The 21,578-nt window shown below is 42.8% G+C and overlaps 2 protein-coding genes across 5 annotated transcripts in view; one reads left to right on the top strand and one right to left on the bottom strand.

Moving 5' to 3' along the window:
• Positions 1–21,578, bottom strand: part of VPS35L (VPS35 endosomal protein sorting factor like) — a 118,351-nt gene that overhangs the window by 76,313 nt on the left and 20,460 nt on the right. For all 4 annotated transcript variants that reach the window (XM_061208178.1, XM_061208180.1, XM_061208181.1 and 1 more), the window contains exons 7-11: positions 20,814–20,942; positions 14,688–14,772; positions 7,729–7,788; positions 1,025–1,121; positions 273–320 (exon numbers count right to left, since the gene is read on the bottom strand). In XM_061208178.1, the coding sequence (XP_061064161.1) occupies positions 273–320; positions 1,025–1,121; positions 7,729–7,788; positions 14,688–14,772; positions 20,814–20,942 (419 nt within the window). The remainder of the gene's footprint in view (positions 1–272; positions 321–1,024; positions 1,122–7,728; positions 7,789–14,687; positions 14,773–20,813; positions 20,943–21,578) is intronic.
• On the top strand, positions 1,499–1,994 carry LOC133103532 (ubiquitin-ribosomal protein eS31 fusion protein-like). The gene has a single exon (XM_061208958.1). It carries the CDS (start codon positions 1,527–1,529, stop codon positions 1,992–1,994), a length of 468 nt encoding a protein of 155 aa, XP_061064941.1. The 5' UTR covers positions 1,499–1,526.

The following is a 21,578-nucleotide window of genomic DNA, read 5'->3' as shown; positions in this document are numbered from 1 at the left end:
TGAGTTAGTCAACCAACCTCTCCCAGCTTGAGTTTTCTTCTCTGTAAAATGGAGATTAAAAAGCTATCTCTATTTTATTAAGTTTTCATTTGGATTAAACGAGAAAATGGATGGAAGGTGCTTAACACCAGATCTGCTACACACTAAGTACTCAAAGAATGACAGCTACTATTACATCGTCATTAGCATGTGTGTGTATGTGTGTGCACAGGCACATATGAGAGAGAAATTTTTTGGAAATGTATGGTCCCGGACTTAAAGAAGAGCCTTACGTTTTGGAGAGGAACTTGTTACACTTCAGGATGGATGCTTCCACATAGCTACAAAAACATTCTGCTAAGGAAGACATTTTCCAGATGGTCTGTTCCCTATGGGGAAAAGCCTAAACTATTCATGCAGAGAACTAGGTGTGTCTTCAGGAGAGGGGGCCACAGTGACTCTCAAAAATCCAGAGAATTAAATTAGTGAGTGGCTTGTGGTTTCTATACTTGGTTTTCAAGGTTTTATATTTATTTAAAATAAAATCTGGAAAACGTTGTACGCTGATTTATGGTTGCATGCTGAAATTTAAACTGGGTTTTGAGCATTTCCAATCGAGGCTTTATGGGGAAAAGGATGAAACTTAGAGAACTAAGATTCCATTTGTGTATAAGTTGAATTCTCTGTCCTTCAACACTGGTGTTTGTGCAGAGAAGCTTGACCCTGTTCCTTTCAAGTTCTTGAAACCAGAGAAAACACAAAAAGATGAAGCATTTTAATTGAGAAAATTAATGTGGGAATGTTCCTCAGGGAAACAAAAGCCTGGTACATGGCACTATAGTCAAAGTAAAAAAACAGAAAACTGGGGAGAGCCAGAGTCCAAGGACTTCGTGGACAATGTGGCTGGCCCTGTACTTCCAGGCTAGCATCCGTAACAGAACTGCATTTTCAACAGGAATTTCAGGGCAGCCCATTACATGGCTTCTATTAGCAGTGCAACTCTTGCAGCCTATCTTTAAAACCATCAGACAGAAAAAAAGGATACAATCTCGGAATGAGTTCCCTGATGGAAGCAATCTTGAAAAACCAATTTAAGCATGTTTCTTTGGCTGTGTCATTTACATTCTCTGGAGAGAAGTGATCTGTAAAACAAAAATAATATCTATCAGCCCCCTAATTCCCGGGATCTGTTATAGCTGCTATGAGTCCTAGGACAAAAAAAAGCTACAGTGGAGCAGAAGAAGGGGTGGGGCACCCAGTCCTTCTCTGTTTTTCCTTCCAAATATCATTATTATTAGGAAACAATTGGTGACAATGATAGCTGACACACAAAGGCTTCCTAAGTGCCAGGCGCCGTTCAGAGTGCTTTATAGACATCAGCTCACCTAATCCCCACAAGAACCCTCCAAGTTATATACTTTTATTGTCCTCTTTCATAGACACAGAGGGCAAGGCACAGAGAAGTTTAGGGACTTGCCCAGGGCACACAGGAAACCGATGTAAGAGTTCCTTTTGGACCCGCCATCTGAGGTGGCACTGCCGCCAATATGCAGATTTTCGTGAAGACCCTGACGGGGAAGACCATCACTCTCGAGGTCGAACCCTCGGATACAATAGAAAATGTAAAGGCCAAGATCCAGGATAAGGAAGGAATTCCTCCTGACCAGCAAAGACTCATCTCTGCTGGCAAGCAACTGGAAGATGGACGTACTTTGTCTGACCACAACACTCAAAAGGAGTCCACTCTTCATCTTGTGTTGAGACTTCATGGTGGTGCTAAGAAAAGGAAGAGGTCTTACACCACTCCCAGGAAGAACAAGCATAAGAGAAAGAAGGTTCAGCTGGCTGTCCTGAAATACTATAAGGTGGAGGAGAATGGCAAAATCAGTCGCCTTCGTCGGGAGTGCCCTTCAGATGAATGTGGTGCTGGAGTTTTTATGGCCAGCCACTTTGACAGACATTATTGTGGCAAATGTTGTCTGACCTATTGTTTCAACAAACCAGAAGACAAGTAATTGTGTACTGGTTAATAAAAGACATGAATGAAAAAAAAAAAAAAAAAACAGACGTAAGAGTTAGAATTCAACTCAGGCAGTCTGGCTCCGCAGGCTATATTCTTAGCCACTGCCTCTAATTTAATCCAGAGGTTCGTGGTGTACCACCAGTAACTGTGGTGATACTGTTGAGAATCCCAGATGCTTGAGGAACCTGCAACTGTAATATTAAATGTGATCGATCAGTGTTTGTGCTCTAAATATCACATGGACCAGACTTGAAAGGTAAATCAAGACCCTGAGGCGAGAAACCAGCCAGAGTTAGGCTGCCAGCTCAATATGGCACTAAGACTTGAGTCACCTTGTGGCAAAACTGCCACTTTCCCCTATTATCTACTCTCTTCCTCTTTAATAGAACTCTCATTTTCTGCTGGGCATACGGCCATCCTTGCAGCTCAGTGTGGCCATGTGACCAAGTTCTGGTCCCAGGATATAAACAAAAGTGCAAGGTCTGGGAATTAGCTGTAAGGGAAAGGGCTTGATCTTCATTCCTTCTTCCTTCCTGCCGGCTAGAATGCAGATACGATGGCTGTGACCTCCATAACCATGTTGAACCACAAGAGCAAGACAGAAGTCAGGATTGTTGGCACCACAGGCTGGCTGCCCAACTAGCCCTGATCTTCCTTACTGTGATTTTGAGTTTTCTGGCACTGACAACCAAGCCCAATCATGACATACATCTTAATAAGGAATGAAAAAGAGTACGGAAAAATGAAAACAAAAACAAACAACAAAAAACTCATCAACACCAAGAAGACCACTGTTGAACTCTCACATGAAAATTATTTCTTCTAAATGATTTCCACACAAATTGGAGCCCGATCCCACCACTGGGTGTGCTTTACACTTTCAGGATTCAGTCAAAACAGGAGAAATTAATTACTATAAAACATAACAGATGAACATTAGCTTGTTGGTCTCATCTTGTTGTTCAGTGGGTCATTTTTCATCCCTGATTCTACTTTCTGCTACTTGGTGGCACACCATTAAGGTGATCAAAATGTCTATGGAATCAGCAAAAAGGTAAAACTCTAGGTATTTCACGAGCAGAGAACAGTCACTAATCACAACTGCAGATATTTTGGAATTGCAACCTCAAGTATTTGTCTATTTTTGGACGTTCTGGCATGCTTCGTTCATTCGAGAATTTTTCACTTGCCATTTTCAAAGGGAAGGGAAATTACCATTTTCCCTTTCCTGAACTGAACCCGTGCACTTAAAAGTAACTTTTTTTCAAGTTCCAAGAGATGCAGACAGGAAAAGATAAGGGTTATTCTTAAATTCGTTTGCCAATCTTGCCTTTTGGAAAAGGGAGAGGTGGGGTTAATTTCCCTTCATATGACCAAATCATGTGACTTGAGACCCAAAAGCAAAAATAAGTCTCTGAGGTCATCTAAGAAAAATTCTTGCTTTCCAGTTGAGGGAACAGAGTGCAGCAAAGGGTGGGATGAGAGGGATTCGGGCTGCCAGAGAGAGCTGGACATCACACCAAAGGCAAGTTGCCCTGCATGTACACATTGACTGAAAGCTATACAATAATCTGAATATGCAATATAAAGGCTTTAGGCTTTCCTTCCAGCTCAAGGGATAATTCAGGAAAAGGATTATGTTATATAGGACTTTAAAATATTATAGAAAAAAGTAAATAAACAAAACTGTAAGAAAAAAATGTTACAGAAAACTCAGTATTACATTACTTCATTTGCTCAATACAAATGTCTTAGGAACCAACTAAAAGTGGTATTCTAGGCTCCAGGCAGATAACAGCACATAAAAGAGACCCTGCCCTCATGAAGCTTACATTCCAGTGGGGGAAGAAACATAATAAACACAGAAAAGAATAAGCATGCAAACAAGATAACATCCAATAGCAGTCAACACTATGAAAGATATAAAACTAGGTATGGAATAGAGAGTGACCTGAGTTAATCTGGTGGGGGGGATTCATCAGACAGGGTGCCAGTCAGAGAAGGCTCCTGCAGACGCAGCATTTGAGCTGAGCACTGAATTATAAAAAGGAGCTAGCCATGCTTAGATGTGGAGGAAATGTATTCCAGGAGGAAGAAACAGCAAATGCAAAGGCCCTGTGGTAGGTATGACCTCTGGTGTGGTCAAAGAACAGGAAAGCGAGCCAAAGTGGTGAGAGCAAGAAGCAGGGAAGCAGGCATCACAAACCAGGTCATGTGGGGTTGCAGCCCTGGTGAGGAGTCTGAGAGTTTTTCTAAGTATGACGGAAACTCCCTGAAGAGTTCTGAGCAGAGGAACGGCATGACATGACATGACATGACTTATACTTCAGTGCTTGAGCTGCTACATGGAGAATGAATTCAGAATTTGGAAATTAATTAAGAAGAGGCTTTGAGGTGAAAAAGAGCAAAGATATCTTCCTCTAGTTCCCACTTATTTTTCTTTCATGGTGCTTCTTTTTTCAACCCTAACTTCTGTGGATATTTTAGGAGGGAGGACACCAGTGACTCTAGTTCTCTTTCATTTGCCAAGTCTCTACCCTGGCAGTGAGAGGTCTCTTTACATAACAAGGCTTATAGGGGTGCCACATCATCTTAATATGTGCCTGAAAGGCCAGTTAAGGACATTGCTTATCTAGATGCAGCTTACATCAGCCATGGAGAAAAACTGAAGATAGGAATGCCCCCAGTTGATGAGGAGAACCACAACACAATAAACCCAAGTTATTTCTCCCAACATGGAAATAAAATTGTTTTATCACTTAGAGTACATTGCCTCTTCACTCATATGCTGGATTAAGAAATGTTGGGGAAAAACTACCACAACTAGTAGCATGTACTTTCCATGAACCCAAAGGACACTGGTATCTTTCTGAGCTCGTAAGAGCTATGCCTTAGTTAAAACTCCTGAAGGTAAAGGGCTCAAATACTAAGTTCACAATCTGAACTTGATTCAAATGGAAAGACTGAGTACACACGACACTGGACTTCTCTCTCCACATAATTTCTTTAGGCAGAATTCTGCAGAGTAGGTTTCAAAAGCTTTCTTCATAATTACTGTTAAGAGTCATCCCCAACATTATTGACGTTTTTGAGAAAAGTTTGCCCCTCTCCCTTTCAGGTTCTGGGAAGCAGAAAACACATACAGATGAAGATTTTAACTGAAAGGGGGGAAAATGAAATTATTTTCAAGAAAGCAAAAGCCTGATTCAAGGTAAAAAAAAAAAAAAAAGTATTTTGGGAGGGAAGAATTTAGTGATAAACGTGCTAATTAGTATACTTAGATAAGAACTAAAAGTGAACATGAAAGTAGCCTTTTATTTTGAATTTTTATAGTTTAGGTAGGGAGAAAGTTATTAGTAATTCTTCTTTAACTAGCCCTAAAATGTTGTTTGTATAGTTAGTGAAAACTGAGAGGAAGGAAAACTACTGCAGTAGGTGCAAACACAAATGCCCTTAGGTGCCAGTCAGGTAATATAAATATTTTTAAGCAGTTAGGTATACAACAATAGGAAGAAGTAGAACCTATATGAAGAAGCATTTTAAAAAATACTGTTATAGCCAAAGAAAACACCTATCTGGGTTTATTTCTGCCTGCAGGCTAAGAATTTACTGCTGCTGGTATAGCATATGGAAGAAAAGTTGGCAAGTGTAAAATAAATGCACCCGGGTTTCCCAACTCCTTAAGTTGACAGAGAAGGCCTTTCCATCAGGCTGGTCCCTGCCTCCAAGTCTTGAGAAGCCTAGAATGTGGGAGGAGCTGTTAAAAACATCACAGGGGGGCTTCCCTGGTGGCGCAGTGGTTGAGAATCCGCCTGCCAAAGCAGGGGACACGGGTTCGAGCCCTGGTCTGGGAAGATCCCACATGCTGCGGAGCAACTAGGCCCGTGAGCCACAATTACTGAGCCTGCGCGTCTGGAGCCTGTGCTCCGCAACGAGAGAGGCCACGATAGTGAGAGGCCCGCGCACCGCGATGAGGAGTGGCCCCCACTTGCCGCAGCTAGAGGAAGCCCTCGCACAGAAACGAAGACCCAACACAGCCAAAAGAATATATAAAAATAAATTAATTAATTAAAGATTACTATTAAAAAAAAAATCGCAGGTATGATGTGGTAGAGGGGAGGGTCTAGAGCAGCACTGTCCAGTGGAAATATCATGTGAGCTGCATTCAAAAGGCTAAAACAAAACAGGTGAAATTTTAACAATATACTTCATTTAATCCAATTCATCTAAAATATCAGTTCAACATGTAATCAACTTAAAAATTAGTGAGATACTTCATGGTCTCTTATTTGTATTAAGTCTCTGAGGGACTTCCCTGGCGGTCCAGTGGTTAAGACTCCACGCTTCCACTGTAGGGGGCATGGGTTTGGTCCCTGGTCGGGGAACTAAGATCCCGCATGCCACGCAGTGCGGCCAAAAGAAAAAAAAAAATGTCTCTGAAATCCAGGGTATTTTTTTTTTTATACTCACAGCACATCTCAGTTTGGACTGGCCACATCTCTAATGCTCAAGAGCCCCACGTGACCAGTGGCCACCATATTGGATGGTGCAGGCCCAGCGCTAAGAACCAGGCTCTCGCTAGCAGGTGGCAGGGCTGTGGGCAAGTCCCTAACTCTTCCCCACTGGGTTTGCCCGTCTTCAATGCGACAAGGTGATTCCTAAGAGCTTTTCTAACCCTAAAGGTCTGTAGAGTTCTGTTTGTCTTTCTCTCTGAGAAATGTACGTATTAAATAGTTTTTAACAATATATAGATATATTAATATAGATAGATAATATAGATAGATGGAATATCTATAATATAGATAGATGGAAGGAAGGTAAGAAAGGAAAAAAAGGAAAGAAAGAGAGAAAAGGAGAGGAAAAAGAGACACAGTGAAAGAGAGCAAAAGAGAGAGAAAGAAAGGAAGGAAGGAAGGAAGGAAGGAAGGGGGAAAGGAAGAGACAGAAAGGCAAGACAGATAAACAGACAAAAAGAAAAGAGGTCAAATTACGGGTACTGTCACATGCCACCTCTTCATCCTCCAGGGAAGTGCCACTGCTAGAAGCAGAAGGAGGTGGGATGAAGGTGGAGTGAGCTTGTTTTAACTTGTACAGATGAGCGCGCCTTCCTCTCAGCAGTGCTAGGAACTTGAAAGGAGGAATGAGAGGGAAAGGACGCTGCTGCTGGGAGTTCCGTGCTGCTGGCCCCATCATCATCATTTATGTGACAAAAGAAATTTGTGATCTAGTTGTCCCGTTATAACCTCCTGTGAGTTTAAAATTGAGTGGCAATAAATTTAATGCAAACATCACTTGGGCATAGAATGTAGATTCAAAGCATCTGTTATTATTGATTTATTTGACATTGCTCCTTAATATAAAGTTGGTTTCATAAAGTAATTTGCTTCTTAGGAAACACATATAGGAAAAATATTTAAATGTCCAGCAGCAGAGAACTTGAAGTTGGTATAAAAGTTCAGTTGAATCTAATTGTAATACCTCTTCATTCTTGCAGATTCAAATTACTTGCCCAAACTCCTAGCTGGGCTGTTGGAAAATCTAATGTTTTTTGAAGACTGAGATGATCAGAAATCCGTAAAGGCGTTTCTTTAACTTTTAACACACCAAAACAAAGAAACAAACAAACAAACCCTTTATTTCAGGTCTCAACAAATCCTGACTTGATATAAACCTTCTAATCCTGACTTGAGGGCAGCATGAAACCCGTGGAAAAGCTAAGACATTACCTGGTAAGACGCTGCGGTTATCCATACACATGGAAAAGATGCGCTCATATACCAGCTTTCCTGGGGAGAAAAGGATATATGGTGTCAGCATTGTGCCCTTCAGGAGCAAACAATAAATTAATGTTCGTTAATTAGGGACAGAGATGGTGGCATCTCCCATATGAGCTTCTACTTGTGATAGTATGCTGCCACCTAGTGGGACAAATTTTTAGCCATGATACTTTTTTAATCTTAGATTTTTAATTAAAAGAGGGGACTTTCTGCTCTAGGCAGAAAAGTGATCCTTCACTTATGCTAAGCAAAATAAGTCAGACAGAGAAAGACAAATACTGTATGATTTCACTTGTATGTGGAATCTAAAAAACAAACAAACAAAAAAGAACAAACATAACAAAACAGAGAGTCATAGATACCGAGAAAAAACAGGTGGTTGCCAGTGGGGAGGGGAAGGAGAGAAATAGGTGAGAGAGATAAATGAGTCATGGGTATGAAATATATGGTGTGGGGAATATAGTCAATAACTATGTATGATCTTTGTATAATGACAAATAGTAACTAGACTTATTATGGTGATCATTTTGAAATGTACAGAAATACCAAATCACTGTGTTGTGTAACAGGAACTAACATAGGTCAATTATACTTCAAAAAGAAACAAACTCATAGAAAAAGAGATTAGATTTGTGGTTATCAAAGATGGGGAGGAGGGGGAATTGGATGAAGGCAGTGAAAAGGTACTAACTTCCAGTTATAAGACAAATAAATGCTAGGGATGTAATGTACAACATGATACATATAATTAACACTGCTGTATGCTATATATGAAAGTTAAGAGAGTCAATCCTAAGAGTTCTCATCATAAGGAAAAAAATTTTTTTTATATTTCTTTAATTTCGTATCTATATGAAAGGATGGATTTTCACTGAACTTACTGTGGTAATCAGTTCATGCTGTACGTAAGTCAAATCATTATGCCGTACTTCTTAAACTTATACAGTGCTGTATATCAATTATATCTCAATTAAACTGGAAGAAAAAACCCCCAGATTTCCTGCTTCTTCACATACTATGTGCCAAAAATGACCCACATCCCTATAGGATAAAAATGAGCTTGCATAGATTAGTAGCTGCCCCCTGAAAACTACCCAGTTTGCCACAGTCTCCACTGCTCCCTACTGTCTCTCATCAACAGCCTGCTTCACGCACTTACGTAATCTGCCTGGTACCTAGAAGCACTGGAATTTGAGATTCATCTAGGTATACAAGTTCTACAAGGGCAGAGATTTGTACCTGTTTTGTTCACTGACATTCCCAGTACCTAGATCAGTGCCTGACATATAGTGGGTGCTTCATCTTTGTTGGATGGATAGATGAACATATTTTAGGCTGTGTGGGTCAGAGATCGCCATTGCAACTACTCAACTCTGCTACTGTAGCTCAAAAGCAGCCATAGTCAATAGGTAAACAAATGGATGTGGCTGTTTCCAATAAAACTTTACTTACAAATACAAGTGTGCAGTCTGGACCTGGTCTACAGGCCAGCCTAGCACAAAAAGTTTTATGTATTCTGTACAAATGTTATTTTGGAAAATGCTATCAATATTCAAAGGATAAAAGTTACAGTTCTATTCATTTTCTGGACCTTCCCAAATCACCTTTGATGTTGAAAGTATTTTCCCATGCCCATTTTCCCCCGCACAACCCCACCATTCAGGGCTACAAAGAACCACACCCCTTGTCCATACGCGGAAAAAGACAGGAGAGTTATAGGCTCATTTCTGGTCAAAGAACATGAGATCAAATGACATCATCAAGAAATGACAGAATGCTAGGTTAACATGCAGGAAGCCAGCCAACCTGAGAAGAGCCCTAGATGCCTCTCCCAGTGTGGACTACTTACATTACCATCACCGAAAGACACTTGTTAAAAATATCCATTCCTGGGGCCCACCTCAGAGCCAGTGAAAAAGAATATTCTGGGGGGTGAAGACTAGGAATATGAATTTTGAATAACCTTAATGGGAAATTCTTATACACACTCAAGTGTGAGAACCATTGATTCAGGCAGGCACTGTGGGTCTCTGAGCTAAAACTTGCCTTAGGTGTGGGAATCTCTAACAACTGCCAAAAGCCTCCCTCCTCCCTCTAACCCAGGGGTTCTCAACCTTGGCTGAACACTCAGAGCACCTGGGACACTTGAAAATATGCTGATGCCTGCGTCTGTTCTCAGAGATGCTAATGTAAATGACCTGGGACGCAGCTTGACCATCAGAAGTGTTTTTAAAGCTCCCCAGGTATGCAGCTGAGGATGAGAATCGCTGCCCCAAACCGTGGATTCAACTTAGAAGTTCCCAGGAAGCCTCAGGGACCAAGCTCCAGTTCTCAAAGTCACCTGCCTTTGTCCTCCTGGCAGGAAGAGACCTGCAGGCACGGGCTCCCCAAGGCAGCCACACCTGATGCCAAGACAGGCCTCCTCTGAGATGAGCACAGAACCCCCGGCATTGGAACTACATGCAGTTTACCTTGGCCATCACACAGCACAGCAAGCCACGCCGGGCAACCATGTAACTTCTCATACCTCCTAGAGTGCGTGGACCGGGCTTAAGAGAACCCAATGCCTTTACTTCCTCCACAAAAAGCTTGCCATCTCTCCAAAACTAGCTTTCTTTTAAAAACGAAAGCACAATTTTTATATTTCACCTTCATATCCTAAGGCCTTTAACCACAAAACCATTTTTGGCCAAAAGAGTTTGGTGAATATTTGTTTTCCTTTGTTAAGTCAGTGGACAACTGTTTTGAGAAATAATACCTGACCCTAGATTTTCTTTCTTGATTCACTTTCTTATAAATCAAGGACACTAAAATAGATCAATAACAACAGTGACAACAGTTAACAGTTTCTGAGCACCTTACTTTGTGCCAGGCACGGCTCTAAGTTGTTTACACTGACCCTGCCAGCTCCTAGAAGAGGAAGGACATCATGTGCTTCCTACCCATTCTCTCATTTAATTCTCTCCAGAAATCCCCAGAGGCAAGGCCTATTATGCCCATTTCACAAGTGAAGAAACCAAGGCTCAAGTTCACACAACCCTGTAGGAGGAGAGGCAAGGAATGCAGGCAGAGAGACGCCAGAGCCCAGCTCTGTGCTCACTGCCGCCAGGGAAATCCCAGCTAAAGCGCTGCAGTTGCAGATGCCTGGGGCCGTGTCCCGCATCCTTGCCCAGCAAGACGCTCCCGCCCTCGGTCAGCCTCGTCCACAACCACTGACCACCTGCCCCCGTACAGCAGCACATCTTCCTGTGAAGCAGAGTTAACAGCAACACATGCACAATGGACCTCAGCACTCCGAGTTGCCACCCAAGCAAGGCCAGTTCCGCCCCCTTTTTAAAAGGTGAAAGCTGCTCATTAGCCCCAAAGCATAACAAAGTGTCCTCGAGCACCTGCACATGCAGGCTGCCTCGCACTCCTGAGGAAAGCTATTCACAACAGATCTGAACAAGGGCACCTCTGGGAACGCTTTGAATAGGTAAAACATGCCCACCATTCAAAATTCAAAAGGCTGCAGGAGGTACTCAATGAAGTCTCTCTCTCAGCCCGTCCCGTCCCATCCAGCTCACTGCTCAAGCCACCCTCTGAGGGTCCCCGCTTTTATTAGCTCCTTGGGGATCCTTCTAATGTTTCTTTAGGCATACGCAAGTGAAAACAACCAAGCGCTCTAATTTTTCCTCCTTTCTTAAACAAAAGGGACCATACTCTAGCAGTTCTGCATCTTGAGTTTTTCACCTGATAATGTACCCTGGGGATCTTTCCACATTGGAACACAGCACGTCCTCACTCTCAGAGGCCTCCTCGAACTGCAGCATACAGATGTGCCGTCGTTTGTTTAACTGGTCCCCTATGGACGGTCACTTGGGTTGTTGGATGAATTCCCAGAGGCAAAGTTGCTGGGTCAAAGGTACACACATTTGTAGTTTTGTAGAGAGAATTTCCCCTGTGAGCCAAGTACAAGAGAAATAAAGCAGGTGCTCTGACTGCAGAGAGAACTCAATTTGAGTCCCAGCTCTGCCACTCACTACCCTGGGGACTTGGACAAGCTGCTTTACTTCCCTGTGCCTCAGGCTCCTCATCTGTGAAGTGGGGATAATTACAGACCCTACCTCATAGAGCTGTTATGAGGACGGCATGACTTCAGATCACTAAAGCACCTAGAACAGAGTCAGTCCCAAGGAAAACCCTTATTTGCTGAGGATTTATCACCGTTATTCTCAACTCCCAGCCCAGCTCATTTCTGGGATACAGCAAGGACGGCAGGCATCTACACCATATCCTGGCCGGCCGAGGCATGGGACTGGGCCGCCACCACAGAGGCTGACAGAATGGCTGCCCCAAATTCCCACAAGGTTAATGTCTGGATCTGGCCAGGCTTGCGGGCTCGTCAGCATCTCAGAGCTGGTCTCACCCAGGGATGCTGACTCATGCCAAAGAAACTTGCAGGAGGCTGGCGAGGGAAACCAGAAGGCCAATGTGTCAACTCACCATGAGAAACAGAACTGTCAGGAGAACCAGACATGGCCACTGGCCTCCCTCGCTGACTGACACCCTCGCTCCCTGAAGGCAAGCTGGATATGAGGACAAGTCAAGGCCCAAGGGGTGTGCGATGGATATCTGTTCTGAGAGCCTAATGCACCCATGTGTCCTGGATCACTTTCCCCCATCCCCACCGCCTCCCCGGGGCCATGCCACCCTCATTTTTCACCTGAAGTGCTGCATCAGCCTCCCAACTGGGCTGCCCGTTCCACCCTCGCCCTGCAGTCTAGTCTCAACACAGCAGCCAGAGGGAGCCCATTAAAACGCAAACTGGAACTTGCGTCTCCTCTGCTCAACACCCTGGGCGGCTCCTCATGCCCTCGGGCTCAAAGTCCAAGCCCTTCCAATGGCCTACATGGCCCAGCAGGCTCTCTGGCCACGTCCCCACCCCACTCGCCCCCCTCCAGCCCCCCGCCCCCGGCCTCTCAGTTCTCCAGACCTGCCAGGCCTTCTCCCACCACAGGGTGTTTGCACTGGCTGTTCCTTGGTCGTAAGCCGGCCCCACGTTGCCAGCATACAGCTCATCTCTCACCTCCTTCAAGTACTTGCCCACACACCAACTTCCCAGCGAGGCCTCCTCCGACCCCCCCATTTAAATAAAAGCGCTGCCCGCTTCACCCTGCTCTGGTTTGGGTTTTCTTCATCCGTAGCACCAATCCTTGTCTAACACACAATCGGGTTTACTTATTTGTTCTGCGAATCCTCTCTTTCTGGCACAGCCCACGAAGGCAGGGATTTTTGTTTCTCATTTGCTGACACAACCTCAGCACCCAGCAGAGTGTCCGATGCCACCTTCCCGGATCATCTGAACCCAAAGGTCCCGTCTTTTGGCCGGGACATCTCTTCCTTTAGCCCAGTTAGCTCCCATTCCCCTTTCCTCTGGCAACAGCATCACCCTTTCTCCTTTGGGGCAACCAGCTCTGGATAACCTACACATTTCATCCCCCAGATCCCATAACTGGCTCAGGGACTGACATGTGATCCAAGCCAGGCCAATGAGATGGAATTCCAGGACTTCTGTTGGAAAGCGAGGATAAAAGTTCCTTCCTTGCCCTGGGACTACTAGCAGCAAAACTGATAAAAGTTGAGGACACTTTGTGGAGCTTAAGAATGAAGCCAACCCAAGAAAAAGTACTAGAAAAAGCCAAGGTCCTGAAGACACTGTTTGAGTTCCTGAATCCAGCTATACCTGAAGCCAGAAACTACCCCTGGCCTTTTCAACATAAGCCAATAAATACTCCCCCCTGTTCCAAGAGGAAATGAATGAGTTAGGTTTTCTATCACTTATTCTAGCTAATACACTCAGGTCCCCGGTCTCCTGCACAGAAATAAATGGGTCTCTCGCACAGAAATAAATGGGTCTCTCTGAATGACATTTCATTTTCTGACACATTTGACCTTTCAATGGGTCACAGACAAGGCTTGCCAGGTTGGGAGCCCATTGGTCCTTCCTTGGCAAGACAGCAAAGGTCTGTTCTGACCTCCAATGTGTTCAGTTCTCAGAATGACTGTCTCCTAGTTCTTGTGGGGCACCTCACTGCTGAACGTCGTATACAGCCTACAGGCTGCACGGTTTGAGCAAACTGCTAATGGCATGATGTTCTGGCCATTGACCATCACCAAGCAGCATGGAGACCTCCTGTTTCTCCAAGGGGCTCCTGGGTAATCTCTTCAGTCTAAACTTCTCTGCTGCGCTCCCGAAGATCATTCGGCCTGAGGGGTGGAGTGTGGGACAAGGGGCAGCCACAATGATGCAGGAAGACCTCATAGGAGCTGCAGCCATCATCCATGGGGCAGAGAACAGTGGCTTGGACTAAGGTTTTAACAGAGAAGACAGAAAAATGGACATACTGGGGAGAGATTGAGGAGGCTGAATTGAAGAACCTGGTGATGGGCTGGACATAGGGCACAGGGGAGAAGACTCTCAGATTTCCAGCGTGGGCACGGGGGTACATGGTGCCGCCATCCCCTGAGACAGAAACCCAGCGCAGGTGGGGAAGGGCTGGGAGGAGAGGCCAGGTTCAGTTCTGAACAAAGTGAGTTCCAGATGCCATGAGCTGGCCGGCGATGCACCGAGGCTGGTCTGTATAAGACGTGTGCTCCCCAGCCTGCCTTGCTTCGCTCACTCGCCTCGCTAGCCTATCAGAAGGTTAGAAACACACAATTTAAAATTCCTTCAAAAACAGCACCCGCACCCTTGCTCCCCTCATTAGAGCAGGGGAGCAAGGGTAGGGGTGGGAGTTTTGGTCTCCCTCGTGACTTACCTAGTAATTTAAACCACAGCAGAACCCAATTTAAAGCAACTCTACCATCCAACTTCTGGCAAAACAAACGTACTTCTTAGATTTGAAATGAATAAAACTAGTACTTACCAAATGTATCAAGTATGTCAGTGATAAGGACAAATTTGCTTGGGTAGAACTGAATAACACTTGTGTCCGAAAGAAGCTTTGAACACTAGAAAAAGAGAAGAGAAAAGAAAAGTCACTGTCACGTCTGACTGGGTTGGAACACTCCAGGCCTGGAAAATTAAGGATTTCCACAAACAAGTGCAAGTGTATACCATGTGCCAGGCCTGGTTCTAGTCACTGGAGGTATAATGACAAGCAAAACCACCGTGCTTTTGACAAAGGGAGTCAACTCTGCTCACAAGAGAGCCTCTTAATGAAAGGCACCATCACCTCCCTCAAGAAAGCCACAACTCAGGAATCTTATCCAGAGGGTCTGAACTAGGGTCAGCACTCGGTCACCAGAGAAGTCAACCAGCGTCCCTGCTGGTGACTCCATCTTTTCAGCATTGCCTCCTCTGGTTTATTTCAGAATGGTCTTGATTCTTAAAGGTTCTTTTCTATGAAATGACCCCATAGGCAAATCTCCAGGGTTTCTTTTTTTTTTTTTTTTTAATTTTTTATTATTTATTTATTTATTTATTTATTTATGGCTGTGTTGGGTCTTCGTTTCTGTGCGAGGGCTTTCTCTAGTTGCGGCAAGTGGGGGCCACTCTTCATCGCGGTGCGCGGGCCTCTCACTATCGCGGCCTCTCTCGTTGCGGAGCACAGGCTCCAGACGCGCAGGCTCAGCAATTGTGGCTCACAGGCCTAGTCGCTCCGCGGCATGTGGGATCTTCCCAGACCAGGGCTCGAACCCGTGTCCCCTGCATTGGCAGGCAGATTCTCAACCACTGCGCCACCAGGGAAGCCCTCCAGGGTTTCTTAAACTAGCATCTCTTATTTATACTCACTCTTAAATTTCCTTCTAAAAGGAAACGTGACAAGCTTCAAAGAGTTACATGTTTCTCTGGAACTGTGCTCTGCAAGCCAGGAACATTTTGGCTTTGCAGGGAATTCCTCAATCCCTCTGCCATCACTCACGCCAGAGGGCCATCGAAGTGTTCAGGCCTCATAATGGAAGATGGCAGCCACACAACGTGGCCCCGAACACCCCAGATGAAGTCATCTTGTATAATCAGAAACAAAAATCTATCTCTACTTTGAAGAACTAGAAGTAATGCCCTGAAATCTTTGCAAATTCAGAAGTCTGGATAAGGAACTAGATAACCTTGCCATATTTTATCAGACAGGAAAAATGTCACGTTAAAAAAAAAAACTATTTGGACATTTAGAAAGGGTCCTTTCATATGTATGCGCTTCCAAAGTGCACAGAATGGCTAGAAAGTTCATCATATCAAGATGTAGGCTGACATGTGTTTTCAGTTTGGCTTTGTTACACAATATCTAAATTATTACATTCATCAAGTTTCTCCTTAGCATTATGTAACTAAAAGTAAACAATGTGTCTAATTTGTAAAACATCCTCTCATAGCCCAAATGTTATTTGGGGATTGGAGCTGAGGGGAATGTAAGCTGTTAAAACAATGGCAATGACACCAAATGTGGCATTTGGATGTACACAGAACTCCATTTCCTGACACGCTTGCTTTGTGTTTTTCACATGCCCTTTATGAGAGCTCCAACTTAAACAACTACCCCATGAGATTTCAGGGCTTGGAAAAAACAAACAGTTCTGAATCCTAGAGACTGTTTACAATACACAGCTCTTGGTTCCTAGGGATGTGACATCTCCTGAGTTCCTACCCAGAGCCCCTCAGAGATGGGTTACTGCCCACTGGTGAGGTGAGAGGGAGAGAGAATTCAAACAGAAGATTTCAAATTAAACACAGCTGGCGTTTCCCAACACCTGTGCATTGATTCGTCTCCCAAGCTGGTGTCACAGAACGTGTGTTTTATAAAGATAATAGGAAGCAGAAAAATTTTTTTAATCCAAAGTTAAAATCATAATAGCGTCATCAACTGAAGTTACCCTTTAAATCACTATTTTGAAGATTCCACAGTTTTTTGTAAAGCTTTGGTGCAGTTTCCTAAACCAATAAAAATCAGGCACCCCAGGGTATGTGTTAAAAAAACAGATTCCCTGCTCCAAAATCAGTATTTTCAACAAGGGCCCCAGGTGACTGCTGCACTGAAACAAGCCCAGGACACACTGGGTTCCTGAGATCCACAATCCGTACCACATTCTGAATGAAATGAGCATTCTACAAACCAAGGGTTCTCAGCTTCGCAATCATCTGCGGAGCTTTGTAAAATAACAGTGCCTGGATCCCACTCTCAGAGATTCTGATTAAGCTGGTCTGGGGTGCAGCTTGGACAGCAGGATTTCTTAAAGCTCCCAAGTGATTCTAATGTGCAGCCAAGGTTGAGAACCATTGTTATAAACATTTCCTGAGCAACTAACTGATAAATTACTCTGCCTGAAATACTTGCTATTGAATTTATTAACACTGCGGAAAAAATACTAAAAGAATGTTTTTCATTTGTTTCCAATTAGCAATATTCTAGATGGAAACTAGCAGTTCCTAAAATTAAGTTGGAATTAAAAACCAAAAATTTGAACCGAAGCAAATGGATAAATTAAAAGATAATCTATGGTTCAGTATAAGAAAGTATGACTAGATGGATGGATAGAAGGAAGGCAGGAAAGGAGGGAAGCATACTAATTAATCAGAGGACAATTACTGACCACAATATGTATTTTTTAAATCCTAAAAATCAGTAAGAAAGGTACAAATAACATAATGGAAAAATGAGCAAAAGGAATCAACAAAAGGCATTTTACAGAAAAGGAAACCCCAATGGCCAATAAACATGTGAAAAGATGCTCTATCTTATTATAATCGGGGAATTGCAAATTAAAACCACAATAAAATATGATGCTATTACCTCCTAAATTGGAAAAATTAAAATAGAAAGTCTGCTCATTCCAAATGTTGGTAGGCCACTGAATAGCACAGACTCTCACACTCCCACTGCTACGACAGTGCAGGCTGGCACAACTACTGCGGAAAATAACTTGGCATTGTCTGGAAAAGCAGACAAGGCACACATCCTACACCGAGCAATTCCACTTTTAGGCATGGGCCTTCATCTAGAGAAACACTTTATATGGTCACCAGCAGACGTGACCAGCGTTCACAGCAACATCGTTCATAATAATGAAAAAAGGAAAAAGAAAAGAACCAAACGCCCATCAACAGAATGAATGATACATAATTTATGCATCAGTAGATTAACTCTGCTTCAGATGGCAAATCTCTCCAACTGATCTATAGGGTCAGTACAATCCCTATCAAAATCCCAAAGGTTTTTTTTTTTTTTTTTTGGTAGAAATTGACAAGCTGACCCTAAAATTCAAATGGAAATGCAAAGGACCCAGAAGAGCCAAAACAATTCTGAAAAAGAAGAACAAAGTTAAAAGACTTATACTACCTAGTTTCAAAACTTACCATAAAGCTATAGTAATCAAGTGTGGTACTGGCATAAGGACATACCTATAGATCTATGGAATAGAATTGAGAGTTCAGAAATAAACCCTTACTTTTATGGCCAATTGACTTTTGACCAAGGTGCCAAGATAAGTCTTTTCAGCAAATGCTACTGAGACAACTGGATATCCATATGGAAAAAATAAACTTAGACACACCATACATACAAAAAAATAATTCAAAATGGACCATATAACCTAGATGTAAGAGCTAAAACTATAAAGCTTCTAGAATAAAACACAGGAAGAAATTCTCACAACCCTGGGTTATGCAAAGAGTTCCTAGATACAACTCCAAAAGCATGAGCCAAAAAGGAGAAAACTGATAAACTGGACTTCATTAAAATTAAAAACTCCTACACTTCAAAAGATACCATTATGAAAATGAAAAGACAAGCCATAGACTAGGAGAAAATACAAGTAGATCACGTATTTGATAAAGAACTCGTATCAAGGATAAAGAATTATTACAACTCAACAAGAAAACAAACAACCTGATTTTTTAAATGGGCAAGTCTTGAATAGACAGTTCACTAAAGAAGATATAAAAATGGCCAATAAACATATGAAAAGATGCTCAACATCATTAGTCAGTAGGGATATGCAAATTAAAACCACAATGAGATACCACTTCACACCCACTCAGATGGCTATAATCAAAAAGACGGACAATAACGAAACGAGTGATGGAAAAGATATAGAGGAACTGGAACCCTCATACACTGCTGGTGAGAATGCAAATGGTGCAGCCATTTTGGAAAGCAATTTGGCCGTTTCTCAAAAAGTTAAACATAAACTTACCATATGACTTAGCAATTCCACTTCTAGGAATCTATCCAAGAAAAATGAAAATATACATCCACACAAAGACTTGTATGCAATTGTGAACAGCGGCATTATTCATAATGGCCAGAGTGGAAACAACTTAAATGTCTATCAACTTGTTAATGGATAAGTAAAATGTGGTTATGCATGCAGTGGTATACTATTCAGCAGAAAAAAGGTACAGAGTACTGATATTACAACGTGGATGAACCTCAAAAACATGGTAAGTGAAAGAAGCCAGATGCAAAAGATTACATAATGAGTGACCCCATGTACATGAAACGTCCAGGAAAGGCAAATTCATAGAGTCAGAAAGCAGATCGGTGGTTTTTCTGAGGCTGAAAGTGGCAGCAGGGTTTGAGTGCTAACAGGCTTGAGGAAATTTGGGCAGGGGGTGGGGCGGGGGGGGGGGGCGGTGGCTATGAAAACGTTCTAAACTTGGATTGCGTAATCGCTGGGCAACTCTATAAACTTACCAAAAACATCACTGAATTGTACATTTACAATGGTGGATTTTAGGATATGTAAAATATCCTCAGTAAAGCTGAAAAAACAAACAAAGTAAAACCTGACTGCAGAGGAAATAAGGGAAACTGCTCATTTCTCCATATTCTGTACCTTGACTAGCTTTTTTGGATAAAGAAGGCAGTCTTTAAAGCATTGAAAGTCAAATCGTTACTATTAGCTAGATATAGAGTTAATTAAACAGTTTCATGATTATTTTCTTTGGGAAGACATGAATCAAATCTCCTCCAGATGTAAAACTCTTAGAAGTCACAGTTCTATACCACAATACTCTATGGAGAGATGTTGCCAACAAAAATATTTTGAAGAAGCTCTTGTTAGTTTAGATGCTCTCTCACTTGAGCCACTCAGCAAGCAGCCTCCATCACATGCCTGCAGGATGAGAGAACCCTTCTTCAGAGTATTTGCTTTGTCAACTAACAACAGTGATGGAAGGGAAAAGGGCTTGGGTTTGCCTCTGTCATGAACACCAAAAAAATAGCACCTGCCATACAAAGTGTCATCTTAAAAGACTTCAAGTACCCAGTGTAAAGACTCCCAGAGTAAGAAAACAAATGTCACGTTCCCATGACAATAAACAGGAATGAAATCTTGTCCTTCTGAACTAAAATGGCTGTTCAGAAATTCTCTATTAACTCTGCTCTGAAAAGCATAATGCATACATTATTCCTTTTACAGTGTACTTCTGAGCATGTTTTGCCAAGACAGGATGATCTTAAGAGTCAAGAAACAGAATAAGCTGTTTTCCCTCTGGAACTTGCTCTTGTGATCCAAGAGTTGTCATGGATTAACAAATCCATCAACAAACAGGATTCAACAAACATACCTCTCTTAACACTGTATATACATTTTCTTTGTCACATCATTATGCAGAACATGACCCCAAAATGCATATATCAGGGACACACAACCATTAGTTCCAAAGATACAAAGAAAATCTGGTCAAGGAAACCCAAAAGACAGTTGATCAATCTTTAGTCTACACAAATCATAAATGTGTCAGCGGATGTAACAGGGCCAATGAACTGCACAACCCAGGGGGGACATCAGTAATTCTGTAATCTAGGGTGAATTTCCTGGAATTGCACAGTGCACAACCTATGCAGCTGCACATGGTGGCCCTGGGATTAGCCATCTCATAAAAACACTGATTCATAATTATGGCCTTTCACAGGAAGTACGTGAAAATAGAACAGATGAAAAAATTAGGGTAAGACCCTGAAGACAGGCCTCTGAAAACCTTAATTATCCACAAAGGAATTTTACAAAGGAAATTCTGGGGGAAAAAAAAAAAAATCACTCGACCTGACCTGGATGACTATTTTTAGAGCCTTCACTTTCTGGTCCGAGGCCCAGGCGTCCTTCAGCGACTGGTTGAGCTCCTCTATGCGGTTCACATAATCCTGTTGAGTCAAATTCAACAGCTCCTTTTGGGATCCCTGTGGGCAGAAAGTAGAAAGATACAGGCACAGAAGAAAAAACATTGCTGGACTCACCCCTCGCCCCCATGAACAATACTGAGTATTAGCTGAGTTTTGGTCTCTAAGTTGTCCTCATATCCTGACCAGGATTGATAGTTCTGTCTTGTAATCAAAGAGGTTCTTTGAGTTTTCTGCAAAGACGGCTAGAGGGCAGTGATTGAAAAACTGGCCTTGAACACAACTCAGACCTGAGCCCATTCCCAGCTGAGCCACATTCTAACCGTATGATTCTAGGTGAGCTGCTTTCCTCCCTGAGTCTCTTCTGTGAACAGTGATAACAGGACTTACCTTATTCAACAAATAGTTATTGGGGGGTATTGTGTGCCAGGCAAGTATGGTATACCAGATGCCCCAGATACAAAGGTGAGCAAAAAGACATTGTTTCAGCACTAATGGAGTTTAAGGTACAGAGGACAAGATGGACATTAATACAAACTGAGGCAAATGCTCGGGGAAACAATTCTACAAAGACACATATCATAGTTCTCTGAATCTCAGGTGCCCGTTTTAAGAAGCACAACTGTTTTATGTACCACTAAGGAAGAAAAAATGCTGATCATGGACATGCACCAATTGAAAGACACAGTCCAATTT

This window comes from Eubalaena glacialis, chromosome 13, assembly GCF_028564815.1.
Source record: "Eubalaena glacialis isolate mEubGla1 chromosome 13, mEubGla1.1.hap2.+ XY, whole genome shotgun sequence".
NCBI lineage: Eukaryota > Metazoa > Chordata > Mammalia > Artiodactyla > Balaenidae > Eubalaena > Eubalaena glacialis.
Note: the sequence above shows the minus strand (reverse complement) of the source record. Positions and strands in the feature narration are given on the sequence as shown.

Excerpts from the sequence above, each read along its gene's own strand:
- LOC133103532 (XM_061208958.1), top strand. The coding sequence starts at position 1,527 with ATGCAGATTTTCGTGAAGACCCTGACGGGGAAGACCATCACTCTCGAG.